Here is a 12,421-nt window from a genome sequence, read left to right on the forward strand (position 1 = left end):
TTTTTAGGCATACTGGGATTTTTCTTTTTCTGAAGTCGATCTACTGTTTCATATCTCAGCCAGTGAGGAGTGTTTTCTCTTTCTGTAGTACTGCTGCAACTATGTATAGCTTGCCCTATTGCACAGTTTAATGCCCTAGTGCTTTTAGCTTGAAACTATTGTTTTTTAAGTTTATTAATATCTGTTATACACTGTTAGGTGTTAACGCTGTGTAACCAAATTTAAAGCTGTGATCCCATTTCCATCCCAGAAGAAACAGAAGTCTTATTTAAAAATCAAACAAACTAGAGGTGAAGATAACCACTCAGTTATTCAGTGTGCCATGCAGGTCATGGTGATAATGACTGCAATACCCACACAGAAAGTATGGGCAGACTGGTTCATTAGAGCAGTGTGAGGTATCCTCTCTCTCTGCATACTTTGATATTCAAAAGAGCTTCTGTTGCTGCCTCCAGTCTGTTCTGCATGCAGAGCTGGCCGTGGGTTGAGCACTGCAGGTATTGCTGTGTGTGTTCTTTTAACAGTCGGATTCTCCCATGAGTTACATCTTAATTCTGCCTTCATCTACAGGGAAGAGAGCTGGATAAGAAGGTGTTTCCCTGCTCCATACATATTTTGGATGTCTGAAAGTTTTCTGGTGGTGGCATGAAAGATAGAATTTTTCAGAGATTTTTATACGAAGCTGGAAGGGAAGAAGGAAGATGAGATACCCAAATAACTGGTGTGTGGGATTAAGTTTGTCATCTGGTCTGTGAGGGTCTGGGCCACAGCTTCTACTCTCTGGGCGGTTGCTCTGATTGTCAGGTAATAGGATATTTTGAAGGGGCTGTTTTTTAGCTTTGAGTTGGAATTTCCATGTTGAGCATAAGGAGTCACTTGGACACTTCTTTTCAACCAGTACGTGTGTGTTTTGGTGTAATGGGTTTCCTTCATGATCTTTCTTCTGAAAAAACTGATCCTAGAATTAGCAGGGGTTGAACCAGATTGTGTTCCAAGAAGCCTTCCAACCTGAATTCATCTGTGATTCAACTTTCGTGGAGCATTTCTGTCTAGCTCCCATTAGGAATAAATGATTCCTGGGCCAGGAGTTGCAGTACAGTAGAAACTGTTGAATTATGTCACATCTCCCATGATGCAAAAAGACTTAAGTCACATAATCATGGAATTGCAGGGATTGGAAGGGACCTCAAGAGATCATCAAGTCCAACCCCCTGCAAAGCAGGTTCCTTCCCTACAGCAGGTTGCTCAGGACGGTGTCCAGGAGGGTCTTGAATATCTCCATAGAAGGAGACTCCACAACCATTCTGGGCAGCCTGTTCCAGTGCTGTCACTCTGATGGTGAAGAAGTTGTTCCTTGCATTAGTATGGAACTTTCTGTGTTCCAAGTTCTGCCCATTGCCCCTCGTCCTGCTGTTGCTCACCACTGAAAAGAGTCCATCCCTATTGACTTTGCTTCCACACTTTAGGTGTGGATGAGACAACGATGAGATCTCCTCTCAGCCTTCTCTTCTCCAGGCTGAACAATCCCGTCTCTCAGCCTTTCCACATATGGGAGATGCCCCAGGCCCTTCATCATCTTTGTCACCTTCTGCTGGACTATTTCTAGGAGATTCCTGTCTTTTTTGAACTGGCAGCCCAGAATTGGACACAGTATTTGAGATGTGCATTAAATTAACTAAATATTAAGTATTAAACTGTAATGAAAATATCTTGTGTTCTCATTTATTATGTTTTATAAATATGGACTTAGCAGAAGTCTTTATCTATCTGTATGTATAGATATATCTATTTGTGATATCACACGTAGGGACAACTATCATGTCTGTACTATACACAGGGCCTGGGACAGTTGCTGGCGCTGGCTGATGATGATTTACACTCTTTGTTTGTTAGCATGCTCTGTGGCACAGCTTTGATCTGGAGCAGCATTGAGATGATGACTGATTATGCTTTGGAGGTTACTGTGGATCAGGGACATAAGTAATGGGAATGATTTCCCATTAAGTCATTCAGATGCAACACCTTGCAGTAGGGAAGAAAGGAGTTCAGCTGTGTGAATGCCAACTGAATTATATCAGTTGGCTTTGAGGCTGGAGAGTAGTCTTTGACCTGTTGTGACTACATTTCTAACGGTAAATAATGCAGTCAAGTGGAAAGTAAGTCACTCTACTGAGACTGGGGAAGTTGGTATCAGCTGAGTTAATCTGAAGCATGCATATTGGTTTTCTTTCTCTCTATCTTGCATGCTTATAGATGTCTAGCTATTAAGACTCAGCTCTTCAGATTAGTGTTATCTTCTGTGGTGTTTTAGCAGACATGCTGGGGGAGGGCCTGTTCTAGGTTGGGACCTCTAGGGGTTCCCATAATACAGATAATAGTAAAGAGAAGGGAATGATGAGATTTCTTGTGAAATAATTGCTTAGTCGTTATGGCAGATGTAAACTGAGTTCTTTTGTGTGCAGCGGTCTTAGAAAAGCGACAGTGTATTTTGTGGCTTTGGACTGCCTATTTCAAGGATTTGAGGGGCAGAATATGGAACAAAAATTTGGCACATGAAGGGCTGATGAAAAATGCGTCTAAAGATGTGCCTTCGCCTTCCCCTGCCACAGACTTCTAATATCCCTAGGAGAAATCTCTCAGCTGCTGTACTTCATGCACGTGTCCACCTATTCATTGGAATTCACACGGGCTGGGTTGAACAGTGTTCATTAAGTGTTCTGGTGATGCAAGTGATCACTGCTACTCTAGCAAATGCAGTTATAAAGCTGGGCTTCTGGCAGCTGATGTGCAGCTCTGGACAGATGCCCGTTCGCTACTGCCTCTGACAAACTCACACCATGGAGAAGTGATGAGGCTCCCTTCATGCTGGATGCTTGCCTCTGTATCAGCTGAGTAATTGTTTGTTTTCTTCTAGATGAGTACAAGAGTAAAGTAGCCTGTGAAGATGACAAGCTGCGGCTAAGCTGTAAGAAGAGCATGGTGATAGCCATTTACTCTGCTATCTTTGGAAGGACACGGGGAGGCAGCCTGGAGTGCCCGTACCAAAACCTAGGGATGCACATGATTGGTAAGAATGGCTTTATGCAGCACACTATTCTGGGAGTCTGAGCAGGTTTATCTCATTTACTGTCATCTCACAGTGCTGGCGGAGAGCCTGGGTAGGAAAGGCAGAACTGGCACGTGCAGCCTGTCACTGTTGTGCTCCTGATGTGTGGAGCTTCCTTAGCCAGTGGTGAGCTGCATCAGAAGTGCCTAACTGAGGTACAGGTAGAAGCCATAGCCAAGTTAGGAAGCTGCAGGCTTTTGGCAGATTCATCAGACTTCAGGGTGCTCCTTGAATTCCTTACTCAACTGTTTGCCTTCCTGGTACTCCATACCCTCTATCTATGCCATGGAGATGTATGTTCTTGGTAGGCGTCATGGACTGTCTACGGCTAAGTCAAGCCTTGACATTGTATTTAAAATTTTATTCACATTAAAGCAAGGGATAAAAATTCAAAAAGCAAGCTGTTAAATTGAATCACGTTACAGTCAGCTCGGGGTACCTCTGAACAGATTCTTTACTCAGGCTGTCGTAGTTTCTTACATTCATGTGTTGAAGATTCATAAACTTCAGAACATTCACTAAAACTGTCTGTTCCTGAGCCATCGTGAAATGAGTTTGAGCATTTTAGGCTGTGTCAGAGCGTATGTCCTCAGTGCAAAACCAGGTGGCTGCCATTCTTCACCACCTTCTGCAGAACTGAAAGGAGGCTAACCACTTTCGCTAAAGAATTGCCTCTAGAGAGGGAAGGGCTTCAGAAGGGGCTGCAAAAGTAGCTTAAGGGGCTGCTGTGGTCTGTGCTGGTGTCTGTTCAACTGTACCTGGAGATCTTTGGTTTCACGGCTGCTGATCCTGTGCCCTTAAGGAGTTAAATGCTGTTCAAATGGAACCATGCTTGGAAACATGATATGCAGGTGATGGGTGTCAGTAGACGAGTGGTAGAACCAGGCTTGTCAATTAATTTGTGCTGCATGGAGAGTGCCTTCGCTGTGTAACTGGAAAAACCTCAGCACTTGCAGCATGGTGGAGTAGTTCAGGGTTTCCTACACAGTCCTATGTTTTGGATGCATGGTAGAAAAGTCCCTGTTCTTTAATCTCCCATCTTTGGAGGCAACACGTGCCTTTGGATGCTCTCCTTTTGTCCCTTAGTTGGAGTAGAAGCTATTAAGTTTGACAGGATGGCCGAAGCAGGCAGACCAGTGCAGTGGTGGTTTGACTGCTGGATGACAACTTGCCAAGTCAGCAAAATTGGATGGGTTTCTAGAGCACACCTGAGCACTCTGCTCCTTTTTCCTTCCTGAGAGTGCAGAAAAAGACATGTACTGGTGACAAAGTGCTGACACTGGGATTTGCTCTTGTATGTCAGTGTGAAGTGAAACTCTTCATGTTGAGTCAAAGACACGCAGGGTAAAGTTTTCCTCTTCTCCTTCTAAGTGCAAAGTCCTGAAACTTGGCCAGGCTGAGGGTGGGGTGTATGGCACTAGAAAGTGGGATGGGAGGCAGTGGAGCAAAGCTGTAGTTAAAGGAACGAACTGCAAGGCATGAAGCAGAGCTGCACAGACACCCTACTAAGTGTGGTACTTGCCAAGGAAACAAGGTTTTGTGGGAGGTGACCCAATGGGCCAGAGCTCTAGTTATGCAAGGAAGGGGAAGGTGGCTGTGGTTATGATTCCACTGTTGGCCCCACAGGAGAAGACAGTGTAGGATCCGTCTGTAACCCAAATCAGCAAAAAGCATATTTGCACCATGCTTGCCCACGGCATACTGAAGAAGTAACAGGCGTGCATCCATTCACAGTACTGAAGTGAGGGGGCTGTATTCCCAGCTGCCACCAGCAATTCTGGGATCTGTGTGCAAAGTCCCCCAAACTGCTTCAGAACTTGCACTCCTGCCATGAGCTTATCTAGCCCAGAAGGCATCTCTGTTCCTTCAGGAACTGGTAAAAGCATCATGACAAGATTTCTCCAGCTAGGGAACACTTCTGTGCACATTTCCACAGCCCTGCGATATGGAGAGGGCTGCTCTGTGACAGCCTTTGATCTCAAACACTAGCAAGGAGCTGATCTCACAGACATGGCTACGAGTCAGACTTTACAGCAGCACCACTTCCCATAAGGCAGAACCCAGCTACGTTCTGCACGCGAAAGATTTGCTCTGTTTCAGTTTCACTGGAATTATGATTTGTGTCATGCCAGAGCCTTGGCAGAGGGCCTCTTCGTGGGATGTAGGTCCTGGAACAGTCTGCAGCATTAGTTTATTCAGGTAGTATGAGTTACCGATGAGTGAAGAACTTGTGGTACCCCAGAGGTGGGGAGAGAGGTCATCCTCTCCTGATGAAAAGCAGCTCAGAAAATGTTATTCCATCCATTGCTTTTGTGAATAAAATGTACGTCTGGGTTGAAGTTAGCAATTTTCATCATCTACAGATGAGACTTTTGAAATGCTGAGGGATGAGGAGGAGAGTTGTCCTAACAGATCGGGGTACTTTGCCATGACGTAACAGAATAAATCATTTAATTTGCTCTGCCTTGAAAAAGACCTTGTACTCCTATAGGAGTGCTGAGCAGTAAAGCCTGCTAATGGTGAATTTCTTGGGTTCTACAGAGACACGCAACATTTTGGGTGCTCACTGGGAGGAGTGTGAGGTTTGTCAATGCATTATAGCCCTTTAACACCTGGACACCCAGCCGTCCTTCTGCTGCTTTTGGGTAGTGTGGAGTCCCCAGTCAGACTCAGCACTCCATTTCCCTGTCAAACATGTGCTGTCTTATGTCTATATGACTGTGCTTAGCATCTGAGAAGAGAAAGTTTTTGTGAAGGACTCCATCCTATCCCTGTCACGTTAAAGAAAAAAACTGCCAGGATCCCCTTTTAACTGGAAACACACTGAAACTTGTGCCTCTGAGCATAATGGGAAATCCCCTGAAAACATTTGGACCTCTCCTTTGAATGCCTTGGGAACTCTGAGGAGCTCCTAAAGGAATTTGACCTTATTTGTAACTCCATTCTTAATAAAGCTTCCATTTTGCTTTGCAGAGACAATACGCAGAGCATAGAGAGGTCTCTGGAGAAAAGGTTATTTGCAAGCAACAAGTCGTTAATATCCTTCAGCACAGGGAGCCCTTTGCCCCCTTTATCATGCTGTTTACAGCTGCCTCTGCATCTCTGAGTTTATACAAGAGAAGCTAATTTAAAAAATGGACTTTTCTTACCCAGATCTGAGTGCATAAGGTAAATACCTAATTAAGAGTCTGAGTAGCAAGAACCTGGATGTTAAAAAAAACACCTTTTTTAGTATTCAGTGGTATGATATCTTTGACCATGTTCAATGCACCTGATACGTTCACATGTGCATTTTCATAGTAATAGCCCCTGAACCACAGGGAACGAGATAGACGTGTCTAGCTTACTGCTAATACCAGGACTCAGGTCTCCTCTCAAGAACCCTGTCTCTCTCCATCAGATACAGAATCACAGAATGGCTTGAAAGCAACCTCAGAGATCATTCAGTTCCAACTCCCTGCTGTGTGCAGGGTTACCAGCCCACTAGATCAGGCACCACTACGGGTTGCCCAGGGCCCATCCAGCCTGGCCTTGAGCACCTCCAGGGATGGGGCGTCCACAGCATCTCTGGACAGCCTGAAAGATACAAAGCTACCACAGCAATTTCTCTCCTCTTCTGGTAGAAATAATCTGGGCTTGGTTTCCTGAGTTGGCACAGGATTGGAGGAGCAAAGCTCCAGCACCTCGCTTCAGCTCATGGTGTATAACTTAAACTCAGTAGTCTGCTGAGAAGTAGAATATTTTTATCACTTAATGTATAGATTCTCTCCTGTAATCTCATGTAGAGAAAACAGATGTGTTTGCAAAGCCCTGAGGAAATTCAGATGGAAGTGACTCTCTCTAGGTCATTGGATCTGATAAGGAAAGAGCAGAAAAATGAGTTTAGCGAAGAAGCCTGTGCCTTAGGTGCTCATTCCCTGGCATTTTTTTCATATTAATGCAAGATGATTGAACCCTGTTTGTTTTGATTTCTTCCTCTTGAGGCAAATGTATATATGACTGGAACTAGAGCTTTCACGGTTCCTCTTATAAATATTTGTTATACCACATAAATAATAGGCTCTTTAAGTTTGTCCGTCTGTGATCAGATCTAGCATGTGAATTAGAATGAATTACACGCAATTAAAGAAAATCATTTTAATCTGTGGTATGTTCTGTTCCACCCTATATTTCTGCCAGTGCAAGTCTGTAACTGGGCTCTAAACCTGGTCTGAAGTGAAATGCTTAAAAACAGAAGGTCTCCAAGCTGTGGAGGTGGGGCTATGAGGAGCAGCGATTGCTGCACTGATGGGCTGGGGGTGGCAGGATAAGATCACAGAATCACAGAATGGCCAGGGTTGGAAGGGACCTCAAGGATCGTGAATCTCCAACCCCCCTGTCACATGTAGGGCCACCAACCTAAGATGGTGGAGCTGCTGGAATGCTGCTGCTGATTTTAGTAATTAATAGGTAATGCCATGAAATGGGGCAATCCTTGAGCAGATCTGAGTGCTTGGGGCTGAAGCACTCCTGTGCTTTGGCCTTTCACCATGAATATGGCAGCCTTTAAAATGGCTCAAACATTCACTTCGTGGCATGAGCAGCAAGTACAATGGATTTTGACTCTGATTTTCATCTTTAAGGTTCCTACCAGGCTTCCAGAATTCTCCTTCCTGTAAGTGTGACTCCCTGCATGTATTTTACATTCACTGTAGAACCTGCTGTACTATATGTGTAGCTATTAAGAACAAGTTTTTAGAGGCCGATCGGTTCGTATGTAATAAAACCCACAAGTACCCAGGTTTTAAAGCTAAGTAAATACCAGTTGCAGTTTAATTCACATAATACCTTATTAAATCTTAACTGAAATGAAAATCCATTTAGAACGCTAGGCTAAAGTGAAATGAAGGCTGTTTTCAGAAAGTTACTTTTCAGTTCTTAGTTTGTATGTTTCACTTTTTGTTTCGAAGCACCAGAAGGTAATTAAAATCACCCTACAACTGTTTTTAAAAAGCTCAAACCATCGTTGGGTCGCGTGGTCATAAAAATGATTTACATGGTGTAGTTCTCTGTAAGCACACAATTGCCATTAAAAAAAATAATAATAATGAAAAGCTCCATTCAAATTGGCTTCTGGGCAAGAGCTTCCTCAAAGCCAAAGTTCAACTAGTTTTTTAAAAAAAAAATATATATAGTGGAGTATATAACCCTATGCAATGGTTGTAAACAACAATCCTGAAAGTTGTAATTCAAAAAGCACTAGCAGACTTTGTGTTGATATTCATGTGATGCTTGAGGAAATGAAGGGGGTACTTCTCACTCCTTCAGAATGGTGAATGTATGCTGTAACCAGCCTTATAAGGATGCCTGTTGTCTTAGTATTAGCTAAAAGCAAATTCAGAATATGCTTTTAAAAATAAAAGGGAAGAACATAGGAGATACAAATCTATAGCGTTTCAGCATATTTCCATGGAGTCACTCTGAATGAAAACTGGTGTAACTTGTCCAGAGCTGATGAAGCTCCTCTTAAAACAATTCAGATGTCAGTCAAGATTATGATATAATTACCACAGTGGTGAATCCTGAGCCTGAGAAACAGAGGTAATGTGAAATCCATGAGGCTGCAAGCATGCAGTGCTTTACTTTAAGAAGACCAAGAAGTGACTTGCAGGTTGTGTCAGCAGGATAGCCTTTTAAAATAGGTGGTCCACTTCACCACGCTGCAGATGTAGGCACTAATTGAAGTGTGAGCATCTTCAGGAAAACGCTTCTGTTGGGCTGTAACAAATGGAACGGACAGATGGACTCAGGGCCTTCACAAAGCAGTGCATTTAATGCACCAGCCCTGTCTTCTAGTGGCTGAAGCAATAGCTGTTAGCTTCTTTGCTTTGTAACTGGAGTGACTTATGGCCCACAGTCAGTTGTTTTCTGCTGCAAATTAAATAATAAAAGTTTACTGTCTTTGCCAGCCCCAAACTTCTTTGTTCTCTGAGACTTCTTGAAGCCAAGCTCATTGGTGTCCTCAGATTCTCACTTTAGCTCCCAGCCCTGCAAAATATTATTCATTTGCTCAGCTTCACACACTCAGTCTCTGCCAAACTGGAGCCTCACATGTTTTATATGAATTCTGGTTCTAGATACAAAGGTGACAAGAAGATCTGAGATCACATTAATAAACCAAACGCTTCCAATTGTAACTATAGCATCTGCAACTAACTCTGCAGTGTATTCAGCTCCAGTCTGCAGATGTAAAGCAGGTTGGTTTTTTTTTAAGATTCCTGTTTTATTTTTTATCCAGAAATCTTACTGTGTGTTTCTGAGAAAAATCCTGTCCCTTGCTTTAGAGGCATTTCCTCCTAGAGCTGCCACTTGCTTCTGAATGATTTCCCTCAAAGGAGTGCTTGCCTTAGCTCATTCCTTTTGCCTTCTCATCAAAAGAGGACAGAAGGGGTTCCACTGAATGGAATATCAGGTGTAGGTCTACTCCCAGTGCAGCCAAAGTATCATTGAGCCAAAGAGTGCCACAGAATTTGTCCCTTGATCAGGTAATACCAGTTGTGTTTTAGTTCCTCATTGCTTACCTCCCTTGTGCTAATGGAAATAGTACTTCAGGCAGGGATTCTGTTTCTGAAGCCTTCAATTACAGCCAGTCACTTGGTTCTTCTGATACTTCAAGATCTTTCACTTTGTTGAAAAAGTAGCATGAGTGCTCCAATGTTTGTCCTAGATTCAGAGAGTGCTTCCTCTGACAAGTGGGTGAACGTTTCTTCTTAAGCTCTGTTTTAATTCTTGTCAAGTCCCCACGTAATTCTTATGTGAAATAAGGGCACTCAGGACTAATATGCAGTGGGAGCCATTGAGATTATTGGTGGAAAACAGACCTGATGCTCAGATGAAAGAATAATGAACTAAACAACACTCCTAAGATCCTGAGGTCTGTGAAGAATAGGAAGAATTGACTCTCTCTATTCTGACAGAGTCACTGGGGTGTTCTCCATGCCCCACTGCCTTGCTGTCCCCATAGGCAGCCTGTGGAAAAGGCACTACCTGACAGCCTTACAGCATGCTAACTTGTGAATGCATTCAGCTGTGTGTAGTCCTGCTTGCTCTGAAAAGCCTGCCTCATGTGAAAGAAGCTGCAGAAGAGGCAGGATGGCAGGTGAGTCTGACCCTAATGTCAGTAAATGCACAGATGCTCAAGATATAGTTGGGCACTTGGCAGATGCCCAATTTCATTATGCTATTAGTTACCCATTTCAAAGATTCCACATCTGTGGATCCATCTGTGATGACTTGGAAAAGGCTCTGACCTCCACCACAGCTTGAGCTAAGAGTTACTGTAATACAAAAACTGAACTGACTGGAAGCATTCTTTTGAACCCAAATAGATTTTGCCATCAATAGCAGTAACAGTGAGTAACCAAAGTAGTGGATGTGATTAAGAGGCATTTTTAAAATGTCTCAATTTTTTTTTTTTTTTTCACCAGGAAAAAGTAATAAAAATCAGTCATGCTGGGAAACAGCCTTTAACTGACTAGAACCCACTCATTGCGGTGAGCTCGATGATTTGGACGCTATGTCACTGAGATTGATTCCAGTAGAGCTGATGCTCTCTGCACGCTACAGCTGGTAAAATTCTCCAGTATGGTTTTGGTGTCATCTGATTTGGGTTTTACCCCTGGCAGAGGCCGGGCAGATGAAGACAGAAGATCCAAGAGCAGCCTACCAGTCCTGGAATACTAAATTGAAGTGGTAAAATGAATTGCCTGTCAAGGGCTTAGGCTAAAAGTTGTGAAAAGAAGCTGCCCAGCAATAAACAGGCCTTTTGTGGAGAGTAGTTACAGCTCACTCAGTCCAAATTGGGAAAAGCCGACCCCCAAGACTAAGGCTGCTTTGTTGAAGAAGAGGAAATGGGTATTAGCTGTAGGTGATTGGATCCCTTTTCCATGTAGGGAGAGATGATGTGGCTACATGGGTCAAGGGCTGTCAATAGACTTCAGGGCCTAGGGACAAGTCTAAAGGAACTGAATGTGCAGCTCATCTTTTCTGCCTCCTGTGTTGGGTGAGGACACATGGTAACAAACCAAAGGATCACTTCTCTGAATATGTGGCTTTGTGGCTGATGCCATCACCAGAACTCTGCGTTTTTTGATGACCAATTAGCCTATATGGTACTGGGTTTCTAGGCAGTGGATGGGGTTTGCTTTCTCAGAGAGAATGGTCTTTGGGGAAAAGCTAGCAGGACTCACTGGGAGGGCTTTAAATCAGATGTGAAGGGGGATGGGAGATGGACAGTGAGCCCTTCCACGATAAAGTGTGGGAGGGCATAACTATGCTAGAGAGAGAGGGCGCTAGTTCAACCTCTTGCCAGAGCAGGAACACCTGGACCAGGTCATAGAATCGTAGAATGGCCTGGGTTCAAAAGGACCACAATGATCATCTAGTTTCAACCCCTTTAATGTGCAGAGTCACCAACCAGCAGACCAGGCTGCCCAAAGCCACATCCAGCCTGGGATGATCACACAGGAATCTGTCCAGGCGGGTTTTGAATGCCTCCAGAGAAGGAGACCTCACAGCCTGTCTGGGCAGCCCGTTCCAATGTTCTGTTACCCTTACTGTGAAGAAGTTTTTCTCATATTTATGTGGAACCTCCTACATTCCAGCTTGCACCCACTGCAGCTTGTTCTATCATTACACATCACTGAGAATGGCTTCATCCTCCTGATGCTCACCCTTTACGTACTTACAAACATTAATGAGGTCACCTCTCAGTCTCTCCTCCAAGCTAAAGAGACCCAGGTCCCTCAGCCTTCCCTTGTAAGGGAGATGCTCCACTCCCTTAACCATCTTTGTGGCTCTGTGCTGGACTCTCTCAAGCAGTTCCCTGTCCTTCTTGAACGGAGGGGCCCAGAACTGGACACAGTATTCCAGATGCAGTCTCACTAGGGCAGAGTAGAGGGGGAGGAGAACCTTTCTCTTCTTACTAACTGTCCCCCTTCTAACACACCCCACGATGCCTTTGCCTTCTTGACCACGAGGGCACAGTGCTGACTCATGATCGTCCTGGTAACGCCTTTGACGCAGTACCCCACAACACTGAAAGGACATGGATTTGATGCGTGGACTGTTCGATGGACAAAGAACTGGCTGCAGGATGGAGTCCAGAGAGTGGTGGTCAATAGTTCAATGTCTGGACAGAGTTTGGTGATGAGGGGTGTCCCCCAGGGGTTGGTGCTGGGGCCAGTGCTCTTTAATATCTTCATCAGTGACATCAACAGTGGTGTCATGTGCACCCTTAGTAAGTTTGTTGATGCCATCAAGCTGTGGGATGCAGTT

General features: G+C 44.2%; 2 protein-coding genes across 3 annotated transcripts in view; both read left to right on the forward strand.

The window, feature by feature from the left end:
• LOC128085658 (uncharacterized) overlaps positions 1-12,421 on the forward strand; it is a 222,382-nt gene that overhangs the window by 204,363 nt on the left and 5,598 nt on the right. The window lies entirely within an intron of this gene.
• EVA1A (eva-1 homolog A, regulator of programmed cell death) overlaps positions 1-12,421 on the forward strand; it is a 192,535-nt gene that overhangs the window by 67,549 nt on the left and 112,565 nt on the right. For both annotated transcript variants that reach the window (XM_052692604.1, XM_052692613.1), the window contains exon 4: positions 2,915-3,067. In XM_052692604.1, the coding sequence (XP_052548564.1) occupies positions 2,915-3,067 (153 nt within the window). The remainder of the gene's footprint in view (positions 1-2,914; positions 3,068-12,421) is intronic.

Source organism: Tympanuchus pallidicinctus, unplaced genomic scaffold, assembly GCF_026119805.1.
Source record: "Tympanuchus pallidicinctus isolate F22 unplaced genomic scaffold, pur_lepc_1.0 scaffold1, whole genome shotgun sequence".
Classification (NCBI taxonomy): domain Eukaryota; kingdom Metazoa; phylum Chordata; class Aves; order Galliformes; family Phasianidae; genus Tympanuchus; species Tympanuchus pallidicinctus.